Source organism: Cucumis sativus, chromosome 3, assembly GCF_000004075.3.
Source record: "Cucumis sativus cultivar 9930 chromosome 3, Cucumber_9930_V3, whole genome shotgun sequence".
In the NCBI taxonomy this organism is placed as follows: domain Eukaryota; kingdom Viridiplantae; phylum Streptophyta; class Magnoliopsida; order Cucurbitales; family Cucurbitaceae; genus Cucumis; species Cucumis sativus.
The window spans coordinates 30,110,430-30,133,881 of record NC_026657.2 but is presented as its reverse complement, the minus strand read 5'-3'; the positions used below and the strand labels follow the sequence as shown (position 1 = coordinate 30,133,881).

General features: G+C 32.9%; 5 protein-coding genes across 7 annotated transcripts; 1 reads left to right on the top strand and 4 right to left on the bottom strand.

The window, feature by feature from the left end:
- Positions 1-1,296: 1,296 nt before the first annotated feature.
- Positions 1,297-3,100, bottom strand: LOC101216788 (transcription factor MYB27). The gene is made up of 4 exons (XM_004137932.3): positions 2,365-3,100; positions 2,048-2,177; positions 1,863-1,963; positions 1,297-1,768 (listed from the first exon to the last, which is right to left on the bottom strand). Exons 1-4 carry the CDS (start codon positions 2,495-2,497, stop codon positions 1,410-1,412), a joined length of 723 nt encoding a protein of 240 aa, XP_004137980.1. The 5' UTR covers positions 2,498-3,100; the 3' UTR covers positions 1,297-1,409.
- Positions 3,101-3,285: 185 nt separating this feature from the next.
- LOC101222625 lies at positions 3,286-6,237 on the bottom strand. The gene is made up of 4 exons (XM_004137797.3): positions 5,862-6,237; positions 5,664-5,774; positions 4,188-4,256; positions 3,286-3,633 (listed from the first exon to the last, which is right to left on the bottom strand). The coding sequence occupies exons 1-4, from the start codon at positions 6,009-6,011 to the stop codon at positions 3,583-3,585; spliced, it is 381 nt and encodes a 126-aa protein (XP_004137845.1). The 5' UTR covers positions 6,012-6,237; the 3' UTR covers positions 3,286-3,582.
- A 3,085-nt stretch (positions 6,238-9,322) lies between these two features.
- Positions 9,323-11,477, bottom strand: LOC101216551. Its single transcript, XM_011653668.2, has one exon. The coding sequence runs from the start codon at positions 11,303-11,305 to the stop codon at positions 9,563-9,565; it is 1,743 nt and encodes a 580-aa protein (XP_011651970.1). The 5' UTR covers positions 11,306-11,477; the 3' UTR covers positions 9,323-9,562.
- A 3,641-nt stretch (positions 11,478-15,118) lies between these two features.
- LOC101216301 (heparan-alpha-glucosaminide N-acetyltransferase) lies at positions 15,119-18,599 on the top strand. Its single transcript, XM_011653667.2, has 12 exons — positions 15,119-15,322; positions 15,455-15,592; positions 16,357-16,515; positions 16,715-16,833; positions 16,919-17,030; positions 17,114-17,230; positions 17,405-17,496; positions 17,604-17,670; positions 17,768-17,849; positions 17,932-18,023; positions 18,130-18,273; positions 18,378-18,599. Exons 1-12 carry the CDS (start codon positions 15,119-15,121, stop codon positions 18,522-18,524), a joined length of 1,473 nt encoding a protein of 490 aa, XP_011651969.2. The 3' UTR covers positions 18,525-18,599.
- A 140-nt stretch (positions 18,600-18,739) lies between these two features.
- LOC101221909 (ACT domain-containing protein ACR10) lies at positions 18,740-21,878 on the bottom strand. Of its 3 annotated transcripts, none has more exons than XM_004137795.3 (6): positions 21,471-21,869; positions 21,059-21,277; positions 20,716-20,821; positions 19,797-20,130; positions 19,293-19,577; positions 18,740-19,125 (listed from the first exon to the last, which is right to left on the bottom strand). In XM_004137795.3, the coding sequence occupies exons 1-6, from the start codon at positions 21,622-21,624 to the stop codon at positions 18,988-18,990; spliced, it is 1,236 nt and encodes a 411-aa protein (XP_004137843.1). In that variant the 5' UTR covers positions 21,625-21,869; the 3' UTR covers positions 18,740-18,987. The 3 variants fall into 3 exon arrangements, with proteins under 3 accessions (XP_004137843.1, XP_031738862.1, XP_031738861.1); XM_031883002.1 differs by having other exon boundaries at positions 19,069-19,182; positions 21,471-21,878; XM_031883001.1 differs by having other exon boundaries at positions 19,080-19,191; positions 21,471-21,878.
- Positions 21,879-23,452: the final 1,574 nt, after the last annotated feature.

Here is a 23,452-nt window from a genome sequence, read left to right as displayed (position 1 = left end):
CCAAGTCCCCTATACTTAGTTTTAATATTAATAATCACTTCCCCTTTCACCTCAAATACATTATCATTCAACCCTTTTCTTTTTCTATATTTGGTATTATTTGCTTTAATCACATTCTTTTAATTTTATTCATTTCTAAAGTACCAATTTTAAATTATTTATTTTAGGATCTATCTTTCCCTTGAAAAGTTAAAAAGGAGAAGGGATAAGTTTAGCTATCAACATTATATCAATAATAAATGTTTAACATTTTAGGTAATATGATCTTGTTTTACATTTTTGACAAAAATATAAGTTTTCAAAATTAGGTACATAACTTTTGCAAAAAAAAAAAAAAAAAAACTAAGTTTAATCCTTGAAATATAAAAAAGTACAACCATACCTAATACACAAGACATACTTTATATCTTTGATACACTTTATATACTAAAAAAATGTAAATCTACAAAAAAAAAAAAAAGAAAAAAATTACACGTCACACTTCAAATATTCTATTCTTAAATTATCACTAACAATTATAATTTGATTCCAAAAAATCAACAACAAAGCAATTCAATAAATTTTAAAATGAGAGACATATAATTTGTAATGTTTTAGCAGTTTTATATTTTATTTGAACTTATATGATATGGGGAAAGAAAAACTATACAAAAGTTATACATAGAAAATATATGTATAATTTAATTGATTTTCGGCATTACACATTTAACTTCGTGTAAGTTAACTTAATATTTAATTGATAACCACAACTATTTTTATTATTTATATATTATGTTCACTTTTTTTTAATAATAATTTGAATTAAAATACACATTTAAATATGTAAGCAAACGCACCCAAAAATATTGTTTCATCGTGAATTACAATATTGTTTATAAGTTTAGTTTTTAAAAAATAGAAACAAAAAGAATTACCAAATGAAAATAAAAAGGATTAGTTTTTGTTTTGAAAGAAACGAGAGCGTTAGAATTGTGTAGGTAATCAAGAAAAGATTTAGAAAATATGGTTTCTCTTTTTGCAATTTGGAATGATATTGAGATATTAATGGGGGATTCTTTGACATCCACCAACACCTTGCATCACTCCCCAACAACATGATAACCCACAAAACAATTGAGTTATGAGATATATATTATCTATTCTGCTTTATGATCACGTTCTTAAAGCTCCCCAAATTTGGAATTATTTATCTAAGTCTATGCGGTTATTTTAGTACACAACAAGTTTGTTGATGAAAAATCAAACTTCTCACTACATGAACGAACATTTATATGTATACATGTGTCTATATGAAGATGGATCTAAATGCATGTCAACTTCTTTATAATATCAACATTTTTTTTACATATCTTGTGTTAACATTTTTTCACTTGATTTACATTATAACTAGATTTGCATATCATTTTCTATTACTCCATATCCCAAAGAGAAGCCAAGGAGTCCCAAAAATGATCTGTCATATCATCTCTTTCTGCAAAGTTCATATTTGGATAACAAAAACAGAAGTCTAAACTGTTGCAATCTTCGTGATGATCATTCACTTCCGGCTTCTCATTTGTCAACTGATGTGAAATCCAATTAGATACCCGAATTTCGTAAGGCGAGCTTGTGATTGCGAGGTTTGAGAACCCGAAATCAAAATGATTGTAGGAAATGTTGCACGATGGAATGTCTTTCCTTTCATTATGGTCATGCCTAATTGGACTTACTAGTAGGCCACATTTCTTCAATGAGACTTTGTCCTCTTTCCTCTGTTCTACTTTGTTCCCTACGCAAGAACAGGAGAAACTTTCAACAAATCCATAGTGAGAGTATTATATGTGATTGAGATATCAAGAACTAAACAAGAGTTTTCCTTGAACCTTCTAGTTGAATTGGGAACTTCTTTCTCAAATGGCTTCTCCAGTAGTTCTTGATCTCATTATCAGTTCTTCCTGGAAGCCATTGTGCAATTCTCGACCATCTATAAGAGGATGAATTGGGATATAATGATACTGGTTGAGCAAAAAAGTTCCAAATTTGGCAGATGAGAGCTTTTTAGCCTTACTTGTTACCCCATTTCTTATGAAGTTTCAGAATGATTTCTTCCTCCTCGGAATTTATACGATCTCGTTTAAGATTGGGGCGGAGATAGTTTAGCCATCTAAATCTGCAGCTTTTTCCACTTCTCTCAAGCCCTGCATACAAAACAACAAATATTGGTCAACAAAATTAAATGCAAGGAGAAAACTTGACTGATGACTATTTTTTCTAAGTACATTGTCAACACTTGCAAACAAAAAGAAAAAATGAAAAAAACAAACGTAGGTGATTGGTTGAAAATATCATACAGTTAAAAACCATATTGCATAGAGTAGACAATACCAGAAGCTTTGGCAATCAAGTCCCATTTTCTCTCCCCCATACGAGTTACGAATATGGTGAGCCGCCTATCTTCTTCTTCAAGCCAAGGTCCTCTGCGCAGTCTTTCAGTTTGAAGAGCTGATTGACTGGCCATTTCTGATCCTTACTGTAAGCTGTCAAGTTGAATTTATACAGGAAGCAAGTTTGCATAAAAGTGCAGGGAAAAACATTTCTTTGGAAGATGACCAGAAAATCCAACGTGGATCAAATAGATAGAGACTCCAATACAAGGCCTACCCCACCACTCACCATTTGGATTACATGAATTTGTTCTGAGACCATACCCAATTTGGCCATTCAAGTAGGAACCAAAGTTTCATCATCACTTTTTTGCATTATCCTTAGATTGTTTAGAATATCCACAACTTCAAAATTTAATGTTCAGATATTGATGTATTATTCAGCAGCAGATCCATTTTGAAAGATGGAGGTCATGGAAGCGTCAGCTAGCATCGGAAACAGAACTGAGCTGATAGAGGATGTTATGCTCATTCTTTCTATTTTGAGAAGATAGTGGGGTTATGCTCATTTTTTCTATTTTTTTCTCAATGAAAGTAGAACAAAAAATCTGGTTATCCTTTTCTCAACTGCAGATACTAAAACCTGTAGTTGAGAACTTGGAATTTGTGTACACAGATGAGTTATATAGCAAATATATAGGCAGTCTTTTACAGAATGGTAGATTAGCCGTTTTTTGCAACCATACATACATTTCACAGTATTTGTAAAATCCCTAAATTAAAACCACACAACGTGCAGTAATCCCTATATCATTAACATTATGATCATAACCATCATGTTGAATATTATTGCATTTGTTGCTGTAGAAACTATGGCGTACAAAAAGGAATTAATTGTGTTTTGGTAGACACTTGAGCAACGAGGGTGAAAATTGGATGAGCCATTGATTAATGCTTATTTTACACAATAACCTTTATCAATCAAAACTCCATGGAAAACCCTTACAAGGCACTTCACTATTGAGAGTCAAAATGAAAAGCCACAGAAACGGGAGTAACGAAACCGCTTTCAGAGGCCAGAGACTGTTTTTACATGTGAAGATTTAGTAATAAGAGTCAATCATCAAAAGACAATTCCGGTGTATAAGTTGCCACTCATAGAGCCAGCTAAAATTGCAGCTTCTATGCAACTTTTCATCATCGATTAGAACTGCCATGTCTAGCGATCAATAAACGACTTGTTCATGAGGTCCACCGCATCATCCATAAACTTCAGAGGGAAGAAAAACAACAGAAGAATGAGAATAGTGACAATAATTTTATAAAAAAAAATTGCTGGTCAGATTCCTCAATGTCTCAAGGCTAAAACTAAAATATTAAATTTTGTGTCTATATTGTTTCAACTCCAAGATCATGTTTTGCAAATAGAAGACGCAACAATAAGAATAGGAAAACTTCATCCTACTTCACCCAAAATCTGATAGGGTGAATATCTGAATTATGGATAAAAAAAAACTTGTCCTGATTTCATGCTTCTACAATGTGGATTGATCAGTTTAAAACACGATTGACATGATTTCAATACAGACAATTACTTCCTTTGTTCTCTTTATAACTGGATTATTGAACATGAATCACTCCTATGGTTGTGTTAATTTTTTAGGATGTTTTACCCACCCAAGGCCAAATCCACGTCTGGATTGGGAGACAATGAGGTTTCTTGAAAGTAAAACCAATATATATACTTCCAAGCACTAAAACACCTACATACAGGGAGAAAAGAAAATTTTTACGGAACACAGATATAGAGTTGTTCCCATTTACCTTTCCAAGTAATTTAAGCTCACGGCCAACAGGCTCAAGAAACTTCAGATCGACATCAATGGGCCATACCTGTCCACAAGTGGCTAAATAAGACCAAAATATGCAGCAAAAGAGTTATCCTAAGCTCAAAATATTGTTTCATTTTAACAATGATAAAGAAGTACAACTGGCATCCACCCTACAATTAAAGCCATAGCATCTTTAACATTTTTCTGATAGCATAAAAACAATAATCAATGACTCAACTCATACACAAACTGCGTTGATAATATAGATTGCATTGCATCTTACTTCAACCGTATAAGAGCTCGAACAACTCTCTTAGAATACTGATATCAAACATGACTTTAAGATCCTTCCCATCTTTTACTCAGTCATTGACTCACTAAATAGTTGAAGAGTTAAGACCAATGCAAATCAATACTATTCTAAACAAAATAAAATAAAATAACTAATTACAGAAAACACCATATAAACTCCTTAATTCATTTACTGTAATTTCTGTTATTGTGGTCTATTGAAGGTTTATCATTTTCCTCTCTATTATCTCAGATAAAGACAACTAGAGATTAACAAACCAGTTACTGAGATTCATTGGTATTTCTTAACTCAAATCTGTAGTTTGCATTTTCACTGAGATAAAGAAGCATCCATTATTTGTAACAATACTTATTTCACCCCACTACAAAATATGGCCTCATCAACCCCTCTAGCCCCTCGTCCTACCTTCTAACATTGAAACATTGAACAGATCATCAACAAGACACGACATTGCTATGAAGTTATTTGCTAAAATAATGACAATGTAACAGGCTAAGATTTTGATATCTTGATAATATTTTGATATACGTTCTAAATGTGGATGGTTCAGAGTGGGCTTAGCTTAACTTCCAGAATCGCAAACTACGAATTTTCTCATCCATTGTTTACACGATCAGAAGTGCTTTTTCAAAGAACTGTGAACTAGTAGTTTCTCCAAAACAACTAAATGAAGAAGTGTTTAGTTACCCCAAAAATCATGCACACCATCAGTTTGTTACTGAAGTAGCCAATTTGTACAAATTTACACACAATTTTATGGCTAAATGGGTCAAGTTAATAAGTTGTTCGCATTAGAATTCGTTCTTCTACTCTTTAACTACGTTTGTGCAGTACCCAGAAGATACTGAAAAAAAAGGGTTTTTCACTTCATCCACTACTTCTCCCTAAAGCATTCTAAAGGTAAATGTCCAATTTCAACACATTCTCAAGCAAAATCACCATCCAAAAGTTTGCAGAAATACATAATTCATTTACTGGCAATTTGAAAGCATCACAACAATGTAGAAGCAATCAGCAAAGCCAATTACCGAAATTCAAACACGCTGAATTAAAGAAAACAAAGCTAAGAAAACCCCAGAAGTTGAAATTTCAAGTAATTCCAGGAAAATAAAACAAGGGTTACAAGAAAGAAAAGATGGATAGAAGAAACAGTACCTTGAGACCAAGCAATTTAACAGGTGCGGATTGTCCAGGCACAATACAATCAGGGCCAGCGGCTTCCAAAATGGCATCCGTAGCCAAGCCACTTCCAATAGGATCAGGATGCTGCAAAAACAAAATTAAGAAAGTCCCCCTTGAATCAAGAAAACAATCAAACAAAAAAGGGAGTGGGAAAAGAATGAGAGAACTTGCCTTCATTACAGAGAGAGCGTAATTGGAAAAGGGAGATTGGGAAATGCGGAGCAGAGGAGCATGGTTGATTTTGGGAATGGGTTTGCCGGAGGCCCTCCAAGGGGCGTCCTTTGAAAGCGGGGCTCCACCGGGAAGCCCTTTCTTGGACATAATTGGGAGGGGCGGAGTTGAGAGAGCAGGGGAGTAGAGAGAAGAAGGGTGAAGATCACTAAGATGCGGATAATCGTGAAGAGATTGAATGAGAGTGGAGAGAAGATGAGGAAGAAAGATGACAAAGTTTGAGCCACGGGTTTTAACTTAAAACCCCATCACATAATCCATACAAGTAAAATCTCGAACAACCTCACCTTCAACAAAGCTTCCATCAAACCATGGATTACAAATTAAATACCAACAACATCAAGGTGCAATCTGCAATTTCCCACGTCTTACCCTTTTCCATTTCTTTTCTATTTAATTTCACTTTATTTTATGTTTTTAAATGTTACAGTTATTATTATTTTATTTATTTATTTATTAAGTCACTCAAACTTAAATTAACTTATCAATTTTTAATAATAATATTGAGAGACTTAGTATTTAGGGTAGCCAAATCACATAAAATATCAAATTTTATCAAATACAAAGCCAAAATTTTAAATATATTTACTTTAAAACCAACCACACAATAAATAATTAATTACAAAAAATATCATTTTGATAGATAAAGTTGTATAGTTCTTTCATCTTTTCTATAATTGATAAATGATTCTTATTCTTGTGGTGAAGAGATAAAGTTATTACCAAAGCAACCATTTTTCTTTCCACAAAATGTCTAAAAAGTTTTGTCAAAACAAAAACACCAAAGTGCCAATTTCTAATGTGCATGTTTTTAAAGTGAGAAAGTGATGCATATCAATGATCAACCAAAGGATGTTTACAAAAAATGATTTCTCACCTAAATTGCCTTTTGAATTCCATCATATTAATAGGAAAGTAGAAGAGAATTAATCTAATTTGAGTAACCTTAGTTGTAGACTTGTGTAGGTTCTCAATAGTATTTTAGAAAGTAAGAAGTTTGGTTTAGAGTTTTAGTTTGCTATACACTCAAAATGCTCAAAGTGCTGTTATTAATGATTAATATTAAATATCATGAACTAATAGTTAAGAATAAGAGAAGCAGAAATCTATCTTAGATACACACACACTCACACTGTTGCTTCGCATCGTATCCGTAATCTTATAAACTAAAAATAACTAAGCAGATACACATTTCGCGGTCGGAGCGGCGATTTTGATCTCCATGTCTTCACCTTCCAACTCCTGTAAATATCATCCTTATAAAACTTCCATGTCCACTCCCAAGCAACTCATATCCTCCCCTTTCTTTCTCACTCTCCCCGCCGCCTCCATCTGTCTCTCTGCCTCCATGTCGTACAAATGACCCGACACTCTCACGTTCATGATATACACCCCGATCGGACTCACCGCTCCACTCAAACTGTACAAAGTGGCGTAGTACTTCAACCCGAAAATCTCCGATATGATTGCAAAGATCAATGGCTATTGTGCGCCGAAGCAGAACCCGATTACGATTGTAGAAAAATACAATGAATTCGGAACTCCTAATGCTATTAGAAGATGACCGACGCAGGACAGAACAAGTGTCGCGAAGAGAAACAGAGGGCGTGGGACTCTGTACTTTTTCCAGAAATATTCTGATACGAACCCGTATACTACACGGCCGAGGTAGTTCCATATGCTGACTAGGGAGATGAATGTGGTGATACTGTGAGATGGGTACCGCAAAGACTCTCCAATCATATCTTATAAGAACAATGAAAAAAAGGGTACAACATATATATTCGAAAATTGAACTAAACACCTAATCAATTAAATGCATCCACCTCTGTCTCATCTCTCCTTAATTCTCCACCTTAGTTTACAAATTGAACTTTAAAGCTTTGGATGGATTAGATTAGAGCCCATAGTCCAACAAAATTGCTCATTCCAGTGGTTTTGGACAAATATTGAAGGTATAATAATATTTTCTTATCCTACTTAAAAATAGTCCTTTTAAATATTTATTTTTCTATCAGTGTCTATCATAAAATCTAAAATTTTATTATATTTTATAAATGTTTTCAATATTTTTATCATTTATCATAGTAACATTTTAATTATCCTAACTAGAAAGAAGAGAAGTTGATAATGAAAAAAGTGGAAAGAGAGGCTTCTAGTTGGTCACTTCTCTAGTATTAGCACTACTTATTGATATGATTCCCATTCTTGTGGTGAAGAAAGAGGGTTGATTCCAAAGCAACCTTTTTCATTTCTCTAAATTTTCTAACTTCTTCCATATTTTTTTTCTATGGCACACAAAATGTCTTAATAGTCGCCTAAAACAGTACACCAAGTGTCAATTTGTAATGTACATGCTTTTAAAGGAAGAAAATGATGTCTAGCCAAAAAAATTATATCCACAAAATTTGACTACTCACCCATATGGCATTAATCCAATATTAAGAGACCATTAATATGATTTGATTGAAGTTTTCCAACTTTCTCAAATTTGTTTAAAAGAATATATATATATATATATAATATATATATATATATATATTCCAAAAACCCTTTTTTCGTTTGTTTAATTTTTCAAACGTTTAATATTATCGTTCACTTTTTATTAAATTTTCGTAGAGCTTCTATAAAATTAGGACTTGAAATGATGTGAAAGATGATTCAAAATCAAAACTTGAGAGTGTGATTCTATTTTAGCATTTTTATTTGACATTCGAATGGATTTGGGATGCCTTAAAAACGTTTGCAAGAAGTGAGGAGGTGTAAAGATGTATTTTGTAATTTGGCTTGAACAAAAAAGCCATTGTTTTGTTACTTTCCACATTAATGCACACATGCTATTTGAACCAAGAAGTGGTTATTTAAGAAGAGTGATACAAGGAAGTGGACAAACTCAACAAATCAAGTGTGATACACAATATAATAACTAAATAAACAAAATTGATCATAGCTCATGACTTTTGTGAGAAACAAATTGTAGTGTTACCACAGTTTTTCATTCTCCCTTCAACTACTGTATGTTTGTTGAAATTCAAAGATGAAATTTAAGCTTTTGATGATTTCATGTCAAAAAGAAAGTTACCATCACTATCTAAAACACTCTGTCAAACCTTTAAATAAAATTTTGTGAACATAGTTTTAACATTTTTGAAAAAGAACATCACGTGAAGTTAGAGTTAGAAAGTCGTACCTAGGCCCCCCAATTTCACTAGTACATCCAAAATAATTTAAGTTTGGAGGTTTGCTATGCTATAGCCTTGGAAGCTTTCAAAACCTTTTTTCTAATAAAATAAAATATGGGTAGATAAATTCGAATAACAAAAACTTTTTATTCACTAACACCTTAGATGGATTGAAGCTGAGTTTGACAAAGATTTTAGACCACTTGTTTCATTTTTAAATGCACAAAAAATATATATATATATATATCAAAACAAGCACATAGATCAGATAATTTGTTGAGTATGTCAAAGATGTATTGGTTGTGGTACATTTTTATTCCTTAAGTTGGCTCCTAATGCATGTGTACATTAGTTCACTGTGAAACTAACTATGGGAAGATGATTGGATAAAATGTACAATGATAAGTAAAGTTCTAATTTGGTAGAGAAAATACTCATTAAGAAATATACTAAACAGATTCAGTTTTTCGCTGCCGTCAACGTACCGTTGGTCGGAGCGGCCATTTTCATTTCGATGTCTTCACCTTCCACCTCTCTGAACTTCCGGTAAATATCGCCCTTATAGAACTTCCATGTCCGAACCACCAAAATCAGCGAAACAAGTGCCCCGAATACCGTCGCCGCCGTGATTATAAGAAATGCCTTTCGGTAACATTCCACTCCTAAGCAACTCAAATCCTCTCCTATGTTTCTCCGTCGCCCCGTTGCCTCCATCTGCCTTTGCGCCTCTCTGTCGTACAAATGACCCGCCACTCTCACGTTCAAGATATATGCCCCAATCGGACTCGCCCCTCCACTCATACTGGATAAAGTCGCGTAGTACTTCAACCCGAAAATCTCCGATATGATTGCATAGATCAATGGCCACTGTGCGCCGAAGCAGAACCCGATAACGATTGAAGAAAAATACAATGAATTCGGAACTCCGAATGCTATTAGAAGATGACCGACGCAGGACAGAATAAGTGTCGCGAAGAGAAACAGAGGACGTGGGACTTTGTACTTTTTCCAGAAATATTCCGATACGAATCCGGAGACCACACGGCCGAGGTAGTTCCATATGCTGACGAGAGAGATGAATGTGGTGATACTGTGAGATTGGTACCCCAAAGACTCTCCGATTTGGCCCAAATTGTCGATCGCCGTCAATGTTCCACCGACACCACAAATTGTGGCCATAAAAAGAATTATCAAATCCATACTGAAAATGGCTTGTGGGATTGTGTAGTCTTCTCCTCTGCTTGGAGGATTAAACATGTTTTTAAAGCAGGATTCCGACGGAGGGCTCGATGGGGCAAGAGACACCGTCGAAGTCAGTGGCGGCGGTGGTTGTTGAGATGCCGACTCTAATTGTAAAACTGGGCTTGCAATTTTACTCTTCCAAACACTCAATTCCTCTCTGAAAACAATGGTCAGAGGTAGTAAAAGCAGAACAATCACAACAATGGCACTACCGACGTATTGTATTTGTTGAAATCGGAGAAGACTTTGCAAAATAATCAAAACCATTAGAGTCCCAGCAAGGCCGAGAGAAATGTAAAGGAAATGGTAAAAAACTTTGAGCTCGTTGGGCTGCCGGAGATCCTTAATGATGCGAACGAAACGGAGCAAAACAACAGAGACGGCAGCGGGAAGCCAAGCGATTAAGAGGATAAGAGATTCGGGATTATTGCCATAAAAGGCACGGTAAAGTTGGGACAAAATGGCGCCGCTTAAGCCAACGAACCCCTTCAAAAGCCCCAAAACACTACCACGACTTTCCGGGAAGTTTTTGACGCAGGTTACAAGAGCCCCAGTATTTGCAAAGGTCTGAGAATTAGCTCCGATGGTGATATAGAGACACATATGCCAGATTTGGGGTTTGGGTATTCTTTTAGTTACGGCCAGCCAAATCATGGTGTAGCCAAAAAGGTTCATGACGGCACCAATAAGAAGAACGACCCAGGCAGGAGCGACCTCGTTGGTGAGACCACTGATGACGCCAACATTGCCGCCCAAGTCCTTGAAGAAACTGAGCAAATTGAGGGTGGTTTGGTCGTAGCCTAAGGAAGATTTGATGTCGGAGGAGTAGAGGGCGAACATGTAGGTAGCACCGGCGACGGACATGATGAGAATGGAAGCGAGGACAGAGAACCAGCGGCCAAAGAGAAACTGGTACCAGAAGGGGTTAGAGGAGGTGGGATTTGAGGATGAGGCTGCCATTTGTGTTGGGGAAGGAGAATTTGGAGATGAAATGGTGAAGGAATGGGAGTGTATAAATACATTGTGAAAGGAGGTTTGATGGAAGGTATGATATTGTGTGGTGTTTTATTTTAGCTAAACTCTTTTGCTGCTGCTACTCTCTCCGCCACTTATCAGGAATTGGATTAGTTTGTTCATAGAGAGAAAGGGACCGCCAAATTCCAATTAACCCACACTTTTCATTTAGTATTATTTCTTTCATATGGTAGTCAACTTACAACATTTCCCTAACAATTTAGGTTTCTTCCCATCACAATACTTCAAACAATTTGATGCATCACTCAAACTAAACACTTTGATGAATTCAAATTAAGCACATTTGTTTTTACTTTTAAGAAGAAAAAAAAACAACATTCATAATCTTAACCAACCAACTAAAGAAGCCATCATCCTTTTTCTGCTTCACACTGAACAATAATACTTATTTCCAAAAAACAATTCTAATATTCTTAATATGATATATGAACTCAACAATTATAGAATCTGGAAACACCAATATCAATCCATACAAAAATACCTCTCCAAACATTCCTATGTCAAACATAAATCATTTTTATCTAAACAAATATTTAATATTTAAATATACTTCCAAATTTTATAATTCAATTTATAATAAGAATGTCTACCTTTCATATTTATTAAAATTTAAAGAAAAATATATTTTAAATTACAAGGTTAAAAACAATATACATATCACCAGCATTCTTTTATGCAATATATATATATATATATATATATATATATATATATATATATTTGGTGCATCTCAAATTTATATATATTTTTTAAAATTAATTATTATATTTATGGCGAAACAAATAAATAATAAATAAATGAGTGCAATTTAGTCCACAAGAAAGCTCCCATGTTTTTCTTGGGGAAGAAAGATAAAGTTCCGTGTTGAGTTGATAATATAATTTGAACTTGTGTCGTCCATTTGTCACGTTACTTTCAAACACGCTTCATTGTTTTAAATGTTTTCAATAATAGAGGTATTTTCAAATATATCGTAATAAACTTTCATACTTTATTAATTTGTTATTTTCAATAATTTTTTATAGCAACACTCTTAAACAATGGTTTCTATTTCAACTTTTAATTTTGGTTGAGAAACATCCTTCCCAAGTTTTTGCAGTTAAAGTTTATTTAAACATATATGCATTTGTTTGTTTATGCAGTTAAATCTAAATAGATACATACAAAAATATACTTTTAAAAAGAGAAACTTTGATGGATGTCAATTTTTTTTTACAAAATATTGTAGTTTTTTTTTAATGAATTATATGAAATTTGTTAGATTTTATTATATTTTGTGAATAATTTATTTTATTATATTTGAGAATGTACTATAAAAAAACTAATCAAGTTATATTTGCTAATTTAGCTAAATGACATTCAAAATCTTTATTTCTAATAATTGGTTTTCTTTTATAAAAAAATTATATTTTTAATGTCTATTTTAGTGTTATTTATACATACAAAATAGATATATTTTGATTCTTCAATATTATTAACATCAATTTACTTGGTCACATTTAATCTATATACCACCACTAATTCACAATCATCATCATATTTAGTGTTTACTGATATAAATATAATAGAGTAAATGATTACTTATCATAAAATAATAAAAATGTTTATTTACTAATATAAATTTACTTTTTAAAATTTATTTATAGATATTCATTAATATCGATACTTTCATTTAAATAAGACCTCAAATTTTTTATCGAAAATAATATCATAATCTTAATATATATATATATATATATATATATATATATATAATAGGCCTCGAAACTTTATTCGAATCATGGACAAAGATTGATTTAAACTAAACTAATAATCAAATTTGCTTCTTATATTCATCCATGGAAGCAAATTTTAGTTCAAACTTGTTAGAATCAAATATAATTCGTTAAGACCAAAAAAGAAAGAAAAACTTTCTCCCTCTCATTTTCATTTAGTAGTGGAAAATGATAGTAATAAATTGATTGATTTGAATGGACCAACATACATGATTACAAATTTTCTTTTCATAAATGAAAACCGTTTTCGTTTCGTTTAGTTTGAACCATTTGTTATAATTTACAAAAATAAGAAAAATATTTGAAAATCATAAAACCGTAAATTAAAAAAAAAAAATCCTTAAATGTACATAAATATATCATTCAATAATTATTTGACGTTTTTAAAAATTAAATTTATAAATACTACTCTAAGGAGCTTCAAAATTTATAAAAGTGATGTTAATTTGAGAGGAATGAATAATGTTAGGCAGAGTGCAAGAGAGACATGTGATCCTTTTACCATGTGTTGTGTTGTGTTTTCATACACACTTTCCTATTGCCAATAATAATAATATGGACACAAATTATTTTAAATAAAAATCCTAAAAAGACTTTAAATATTATTGGAATATTACATCATGATATCCTAATTTTATGTTAGAAATTAGAAAGAGCACATGGGGAGGCCATATGTAGTATATATATATATATATAATACAATTCACCATTTTATTTCAAATTTGTTGTTCTACATATGTTCTAGAAAGCCTTCCCCAAAGAGCTTAAAAATTACGTAATAGTTTTTAGAAATCTGTATGTGTTTTTAAATAATCATTAAAGGGTTAAAAACTAATAAATATTCTCATACTAAATTAAATTTTATAATATTCATAATTGTTTCCCAAAATAAGCTCAAGTAATTTTAATAAAAAACTATAAAATAGAATGATATTTCGTTTAGAAAATATATTTTATACATAACAAATCCGACCCGACCCAAGCTCAACTCAACATTTTGATTCAACGAGTTATGTCTCATAATTTGAGAGCAAACTCAAAATTTAAGGTTGGGTTAGCTTGATTCAAGTCCAAATAACACCTAATGCCTGAGCCTAGATAACACTATTTAGATATATGCATTAATAAATACTCTTTTGACAATTGACAAGGGTAGCATGAAATAAACTCAACACCATCCAAACTTTTTAAATTATATAATAATTGGGGCCGTAGGTTAAAATCATAAAAAAAAAAAAAGACACCATTTCTTTAGTGCTTCCAAATTTTACATATAAATGTCAATACATTCAACCCTATAAAGAAAAAAAAAACTTTTAAAATAAGAAATTAGAAGATGAAATTATGACAAAAAAAAAACTTTTAAAATAAAAAATTAGAAGATGAAATTATGACAAACTATGATTAAGAATCTACACCAATATAGATATATTGTTTATAGTTCCATGGGATATTTCTAAAAACAATGAACTTCCAATTAAAGAAAACCAAATGCAAACATACAAACGAAGTTGAGTGAGAGAGAGAGAGATGAGAGCCAACATAAAAAGGAAAAAAAATACAACTAACTTTTGATTTTGAATTTTGAATGTGCATAAGAACAAAACATTATGCTAATTAAGAATTGAAAAAAAAAAATTAATATTTTGTTTTGCAAAGATGTAACATTTATATTAGTCAATGGAGAAGTAGCAAAAAGAACCAAGAGAAAAAGAACGAAGAAAGCAAACATAATATATATATATATATATGTAAGGTCATTATTCCTTCATTTGTTGGATATTCACTCACTCTCTCTTTGACTCACTAATTTCTATATATATATATTATTGAACCTTACGAAATATAAATGGATTCTCCGGCCGGCCTTGTCCTATGTGTATATATATTCTCCTTTACACACACATATATATACACACATAGGGTTAATAATTATACTAAAGGCTTATTACATTATCCAATAATGGAAGAAGTGTTTGTTAAGGGAAAACAAAAGGATGATGAAGAGAAAAACATGAGCTCTCATACTACATCAGATGTTATAATTGACTGTCATACTAAGGAGGAGGAGAAGGAGGTGGCACCAACCATCGTGGAAGAGGCACAGTTGAGACAGAAGACGAAGAGAGTTGCAACCTTAGATGCTTTCAGAGGTCTTACTATTGTGGTTAGTAGTACTGCTAAACGTATAAAACTGTAGCCTATACATGCATGTGCTTTGTTCTTGATTTAGTTTGTTACTTTGTTTTTCTTTTTTTTTATATATATGTCTAACAAAGTGTGATAAGTTTTGATGTAGTTGATGATATTGGTAGACGATGCTGGAGGAGCATATTCAAGGATTGACCATTCACCGTGGAATGGTTGCACTCTGGCGGACTTTGTGATGCCATTTTTCCTCTTCATCGTAGGAGTTGCCATTGCCCTCGCTTTCAAGGTTTTTTTTTTCTTTTTCTAATGCCCCAGTTTGTTTAGTGCTCATCAAAATTATTTATCAATTATGTTAATAACTTGCGTTTGGGCCCTATAAAAACTACTACTCATTCACCAAACAAACAAACTAGGAGTCAAAGTTCATAACTTTACTCCATTTCTCTACTTTATTTGGAAAGCAATTGGCTTTTTTAATTTTACTCTCTTTGTAGATTTTGATCAAAAACAAAAAGTTAGTTTTTAAAAGTGGTTCTCTTTTAAGAAACATCATATGAATAGTCCATACTTAGAAAGTGAATGATAATGAATAAAAATAAAAAAGACAAAATCAAAGCTTGATCTTCTTTTTAACTACTATTTCATTTTTCTAAATTTTGATTTTTGAAAAGTATTATGAACACTTCTTTCATCTCTAGATTTCATATTTGATATCTACTTTTTACAAAAAAAAAAAATTAAAAAACAAAGTAAAGTTTTTAAGAACTACATATTAGAGTGAAAATAAGCTTACAGCTTTTAAAAAGAAAAACAAAGGGTTGAATTATTACTGAAGGAGATCTTAAAAAAATTAACTTTGTTTCACATTATCTTCTATTATTTTGAATTCTTAGACAAAATTAAAAAAAAAAAATAGTTTTAAATAACTTAGTTACGATTTAAAATTTGACTAGAAATTCAAAAAATATAAAACTAAAAATGGAATTGTTATGAAACGGATGGAAATAAGATTATAGGATTGATGAAGGATGAATTTGAAATATGTTGCAGAGAATTGGGAGTATAAAACAAGGAGTGATGAAGATAAGTTTAAGGACAATAAAACTTGTGTTTTGGGGTCTAATATTGCAAGGTGGATATTCTCACGCTCCTGATGATCTTGAATATGGTGTTGATATGAAACACATTCGATGGTGTGGCATTCTTCAAGTACAAACCTTCTCTTCCCTTTTAACTCTTTATTATACATTTATTACACACCAACTCCAAATAGTTGCAATATTTTAAAACTCTCCTTTGAGTAGAAATCCTTTAAAATTCTAATTAGAAACCAAGATTTGGAACTGCATCAACGAATAAAAGTACATAAACAAAAACAAAATGTGATTTGTGGGTGATGATTTTGCAGAGAATAGCATTGGTTTACTTTGTAGTAGCCATGATTGAAGCTTTCACCACCATAGGAAAACCAAGAGTCGTCTTGGACCATGGCCATTTCTCCATCTTCACTGCATATCGTTGGCAATGGTGAGTTTCAGCTTCAGCTGTCTCCCCCTTCTCTCTCTCTATGCATTTTTCTGTCTTCTCACATTACACATCTTATTCTATGCAGGATTGGAGGATTTGCAGCTTTCATTATATACATAATTACAACTTATGCACTCTATGTTCCAAATTGGAGCTTCTCAGTGCTAGAGGATGACCAACTGCTCCATCATTACACAGTAAAACCTCGTTTGTCCCAAATTCTAAGGCTCCACTCTGTCACTTCATCTTATTTTGGATTAAAACTTGTGTTAATTTTCAGGTGGTTTGTGGAGTTAGAGGCCACTTGGGCCCTGCCTGCAATGCTGTAGGCCATGTTGATCGCCAAGTTTGGGGCATTAACCATCTCTACTCCTATCCTGTTTGGATTCGCCACAAGGTTTTATAGCTCTTTTTTAGGATGTTGATCAATAAAAAAGAAAGGGGTTGTTTTTGTTTTGTATAAAAAAATTCTTTTCTGAGATCTGCTGAGAAGTGTAGCCTACGAGGTTGGAACGATGTAACTAATGATTCGTTTCTAAAAGAGTTGTTGTATTTGTAATAAATTATTCAGGACTGCACGTTTAGCGCACCAGACGAAGGCCCTCTTCGAGATGATGCTGCTAGTTGGTGTCTAGCTCCGTTCGAGCCTGAGGGCTTGTTGAGGTTTGACACTTTAAAATAATCTAATTGAGTGTGTATGTCTAAACTAATTGGGTTATGTTGAAATCCTGCAAAGTTAGATTAATTTTGTTTGGTTTTGTTGATTTCAGTTCCGTTTCAGCCATTCTTTCTGGCACCATTGGCATCCATTATGGCCATGTTCTGCTTCATTTCAAGGTACAGAACAAAGCTCTAGTTCAGTTGAATGTATGGATTGGCATTTAGAGATTTAAAAAGTGGAGATGAAATTGATGGTTGTCGAAGTTTTTTGCAGACTCATTCTCAAAGGCTGAAGCAATGGGTATCAATGGGTTTTGGCTTCTTTATTATTGGCATCATCCTTCATTTCACAAACGGTTTGATCCCATGATTTTCTTACAAAGTTCAATACTTGATAACAATCTCAAAACCTCACTGATTTTAAGTCTGAATTTGCAGCCATTCCCATAAACAAACAGCTTTACAGTCTTAGCTATGTCTGCTTCACAGCAGGAGCAGCTGGGATAGTTTTCTCAGGTTTCTACATTCTGGTAAAAATGGAATCCAAATCCCTTTCAAACCCACTTTTCATCTTTGAATCTCTAGCATTATATTCAACCCTTTGTTTCATTGTTGTCTCTTCCTTCATCAACACAGATCGACGTTTGGGGTTTCCGAAAGCCGTTCTTATTTCTAGAATGGATTGGAATGAATGCAATGCTGGTGTTTGTAATGGCAGCTCAGGGAATATTTGCAGCTTTTATAAATGGATGGTACTACAAAGATCCTGAAAACTCCCTGGTAAGTAACGTCATCTCTCGACACTCCTTGTAAAATCGATGTATGCATTCTTCAAATTATTTAAAATGTGTTGAGAAATGATGGATGATTAATATTGTAAACAGGTTCATTGGATTCAAAAGCATATATTCATCAATGTTTGGCATTCAAGAAAATTGGGGACTCTGCTGTATGTGATATTTGCTGAAATAGCATTCTGGGCAATAGTAGCTGGGATTTTGCACAAGCTTAGATTGTATTGGAAACTATAAAGGAGTTGGAAAAAAATTGAAATAAAACTATTGAAAATCACTAAATTTCTGCCATTAATTTTCTTTCATGTTCTAGTTATTGGTTTGAATCTTCTCTTCAAGTATTTCTACATGCCGTACTTTTGTAAAACAGGTGATGCGTTGATGAATGAAAAAAAATTATGTAATCACTGGAACCTTTGTATTGCCATTACTAAATTTTGGTAATTAGCAACTTAATAGTAAAAGGTGCTCTGTATAAAATTGAGACCACTATAACTCTCTAAGGGAAAGTTGTTTTTATCAAAAGACTTAAAACATATCAACCTTTACATCGTAATTCACACGATTCTATCACTTTAGAATACAGAGAAAACATGTTACAAGCATCAATAAGATAAGGAGGAGCAGCCCATCTTAACCTGGAAGAGGAAGCTATATATATAGGCTAACTAATGTAATTTTCCACTTAAGAAGTTCCATATTATGCCCATCCCATCAACATCTTCCTGACTCCTTCCTCGATCTTGCTTCTTGGAACAGAAGACCCAGCTCCTTCATCAAGCATCACTCTATACACTTCCCATTCTCGGTCTCCGATCAAATGGCGTCTGATTTCTGCCTGGTAGACAACATCTTTGTAGTTAAGCTTTGCCATATAGGGATATCCTTATCATATCTGAGCCAGCTAAATTTTAATAAGAATCTAAGAAAATATCAAAAAGATGCTATGGGGGTATGAAAGAAACAAATGATTGCATAAAGTATTGTACGAAGAATGGGAAATACCAAAAAAATACCGATGTCGAGCAATTTTAGAGCAAGGGTGATGTCATAAAACACAAGAGGTCGACCCTTGCCAGATAACTCAGTGGGGTTTGCTACCAAGAGCTCTGTGTCGGGACCTCTGCTCAAAACAGCTACTCTGAGGGGACGAATCAGTTCGATCTGTAAGCGAGTTGACAATGCATTCTGCTTACTTTGGTCTAGAATCTTCTTTCCATCAGCTTGCATGATGAACAAGTCAATCTCACATATTTTTTTCTGCTTCTTATTAAATCGTCCATACGAGATCTGGCTACACAATTGAGTTTAAATATTGATAACAGAACCTGAACTAATATGCAGTACAAGAAAATAATTTTAATGAATCTTCGTCTTATGACGAATTAGAGGAAAGAATCAGACCCAACAGAATTAGGTGCCAACATTTCCAATAACCATATGGCCATTCAGTGATAACTTTTGAAAGAAATACATATTACTTAGACATTGAACTGAATGATTATATACCTGAATGTTGTAGTCCTTGAGAGTTCTCATAATGTCATAAATAAGACCCTTGTGATCTTGACAGACAATTTGAACAAGGGTATGAGAAGGACTGAGCGAATTGTCCAATGTGACAGATACGTCTTTAGAAGCTAGTGATCTGCTAGGTGACTTTTCATTCAACTCCAAGCTACATGATTCTTCAACAATTTCAGGTGGAAGAGAGGATGCCTGGGAGCATAACATAACTTCAGTGTCAATCATCTCTATTTCGCAACTTATCACTGCATCCCCCAAGACATGTTTCAAGTGTTCACATGTGTCCCGCTGTCTCTTTGCCGTGTGCATAAGCTCCCTAATGGAAACACAAAAATGAAAATATGTTTTCTGAAACAAGGAAAAAGGAAAAACAACAGACATTAGTACATAGAAGTTAAATATATTATATATACATGTCAAACACGATTTGGGATTTCTCTCCTCAAGGTCTTCAATTGTACATTCAAATTCAACATCTACTGGCTCCCTTTACTACTGAAAATATGAATATATTGCCATCATCTCAAGAACTTTCAAGCCCAACACCTTCCACCCAACTACTCACAGGTAAAGAGAAAAAAAATGGAGACAACGAGGTAAAACAGGAAAGCTCGCTCAAGAAGAGTTGACCACAAAAGATTAGTTACAATTTAAACTAAAATGAAAGAACTCCCTGCAAACACCACTTCCCACTCATACTACTCGTATAACCGTCCACTTTCGTTTTCCTTGCCAATAACATATCCGATGAGCTGAACTACTTGAACTATTTATGCAAGCTATACTATCCTACCTCTCATGAAACCATGAATCCATCCCACGGAGGTCAATCAAAATGATTTAATCCTTGAGAAATACATAAATTACACATAGAGAAGATAAATAAAGGTCGATGTTAAACCTGGTGTCAATGATGAAAAACAAGTCCATCACTTTTCCATCTGGGGTGGTTGACACTTTCACTTTCTCTATAAGAAGTTCCAGCTCGCAAAGAACCCAGGTTACATCTACAAAGAAAACCACTCTCAAAATTAGAGACAGATATGCAATCAACACAAAAAGAAACCAAGGGAGGAGACAAGAAGAACAATATTCCACACTTTGCTCTCTTTTTTCTTCCTTAGGGGGACGGGGGGTCTGCATTTAAGGAACAAAGTTCAACTGACGGGTTGAAACAGGTAATCCAATATAAAGTCCTACTCCTACTCAGAACAAACAAATTAAAGGGAAGGAAATGAACAAACCGTGTAAAAGCCCTCTTCTGTCATGGCAACAAAATTTCAAAAGAAACATATCGGGGGGCTTTGATGACTGCGGTTCCGGGCGGAAATAAGAAAGCATAGAAGCTGAAGAACAAGAAGGGCAAACCTCCATCAGCCTCTGTTTCAATAATCCCCACCTCGTCGATGAATTTCCAGTCACCCAAAACACTATGTAGCACCATTTACCATCGGTCGTAACATCTTCAACATGGTATTGACATAATCACAAGATTAACAACAACATCACATCACTAATTCAAACAAATCGATCAAAAAACAAAAAAAAAAAACAAACAAACCAATCGCCCACTACCTGCTGATAAAAACACTGATAACAAAACCAACCCAGAACGTCTAAATTTAAAGCAAAGAAATTATTTAAGGATTTACTCACCGCCTCTGACAATGTTTAGACCAAAAAAGAGAATTATGCGGCACAAGTCGCAACCCAACCCAGTTTTATCGGGACAATTAACAGTGATGACAGTTGGCTCATCATCTTTCTCCGACGGTCTTACAAGCACCACATCGTCCTGTAAAATACCCATATCTTTATTTCTTCGTTTTCTTGTTGTTCTTGTTCTTCTTCCTCGTCGGTGGGGTTCTGAGATTCAGAGTATTCCGATGGGTTCTCTCAAGCACAAAAATGCATTAGTCCTTTTAACTTTTAACACTTTCTCTAGTCCTTTGACCAAAATGTCCTTCACAATCCCAAAAATTCCCTAAACAATTATGCTTTTTCAAATACTAATTGATTTCCATTTTACTTAATCCGTTCTATCACACTCTCCCTTCAATCAACTTTACATACACACACACACACACACACAAAATCTTCTATAAGGGGTGCAATTTTGTAAATTAAGAAAAAGAAAAGATTGAGGATTGAGGTAGGAAATTTGTGGAATTTCTTTTTATGACGGACAAAGAAAATCTAAAGAAGGTGACAAAAGACAGAACAACCAAAAAAAAAGAAAAAGGAAAAGTTAGATTAAAAGTGAAGGTTTAATAATCAATCTCTATATTTTATAACATTTTTAATTAATTTAATCCCTAAGTTTTAATTAGATTTCAAAATGCTCATTCATTTCTTATATCAATCTTAATAAATTTGAAAATATTAGAAAGGAAAAGTAAATCCAGGGAGGTGAAAATTTAATAATATTTTTATTGTTTGTACTTTTTAATTTTCTACTTCTTTTATTTGAAAAGGATATTTACTTAGATTCTCTTTTCTTTTCTTTTTTTTTCTTTGAGGTATTTGGATTTGGAGATATTGAGGGAATATAGCTGAAGAAGAAAAAAGGAATATGCATTTTTAAAATATGATGATTGGTCTAAAAAAGAAGGAACAAACCCAAAAAAATTAAATTATAAAAGAGAACTTTCAATTTTATTCTTTAATTAATATTTTTTTTTAGCTAATTAATCTTTTCATATATTTATAAAAAAAAAACAAGATCTTTTAATTTCCTTTCTTAATAATCTATCTTATATTTGCAAGTGATACTAAATATCATACACTATTGTGACTATGAAGATTAAACTAGTTAGAAAAATAAACATTATTGAAACCAATTAAGTCAATCATTTGATAAGAAAAAAGATATTGCATTGAGATGAATTGTACTATATCAATATAAAAGTGTATGATTTAATGTACGTTCTTGATATATACCTATTAAATAATTATTCCTAAGCAAACTACTACGCAAAAGACAAAGTGTATTGGAAACTTACACTCAATAATTCAATTGTTAAATACTAACAAAACCCATTTCTCACTAATCCAATAATCAAATCAAACAATTTCTGAAAAAGAAAAGGAAAAATATCCTGAAGGGTGAATTAAAAAGAAGAAGAAGAAGAAAAAGTAGAATGACATCCCCATTGACATTGGGATAAGAATCTCTAACATCAACTTGTTGATTCTTGTTTGTTGGATTCCACTAATAATGCCTCCACCACTCTCCCTCTAAAGTAATGAATTTGATTGGCTACACAATATAGCATATGTTAAAATTGATCTTAAACATTAATTTTGGCATCATAGTAATGGACAACTTTTTTGGTTTCTTCCTTGGTTGGCTATGGCCTTTGACCCTCTTCCCCTTCATCAATTTTCCTTTACATTTACTTTCTTTAACAATAATATTCATATAAACCCACTTGTACTTAACAACGTCACTCTCAATCAATAAATAATAACAATTTTTTATTCTACATGCCACTTGTGTGGAACGATTTGATATCATAATGACAGTAATATATTTCAATTTTTATTCGAAAAAGTTAAATGGAGAGTGAGTACTAATATGTTAATTATTATGGACGGAATTATTAATATACTAATAAATGTCAATATCCCAATGTTGA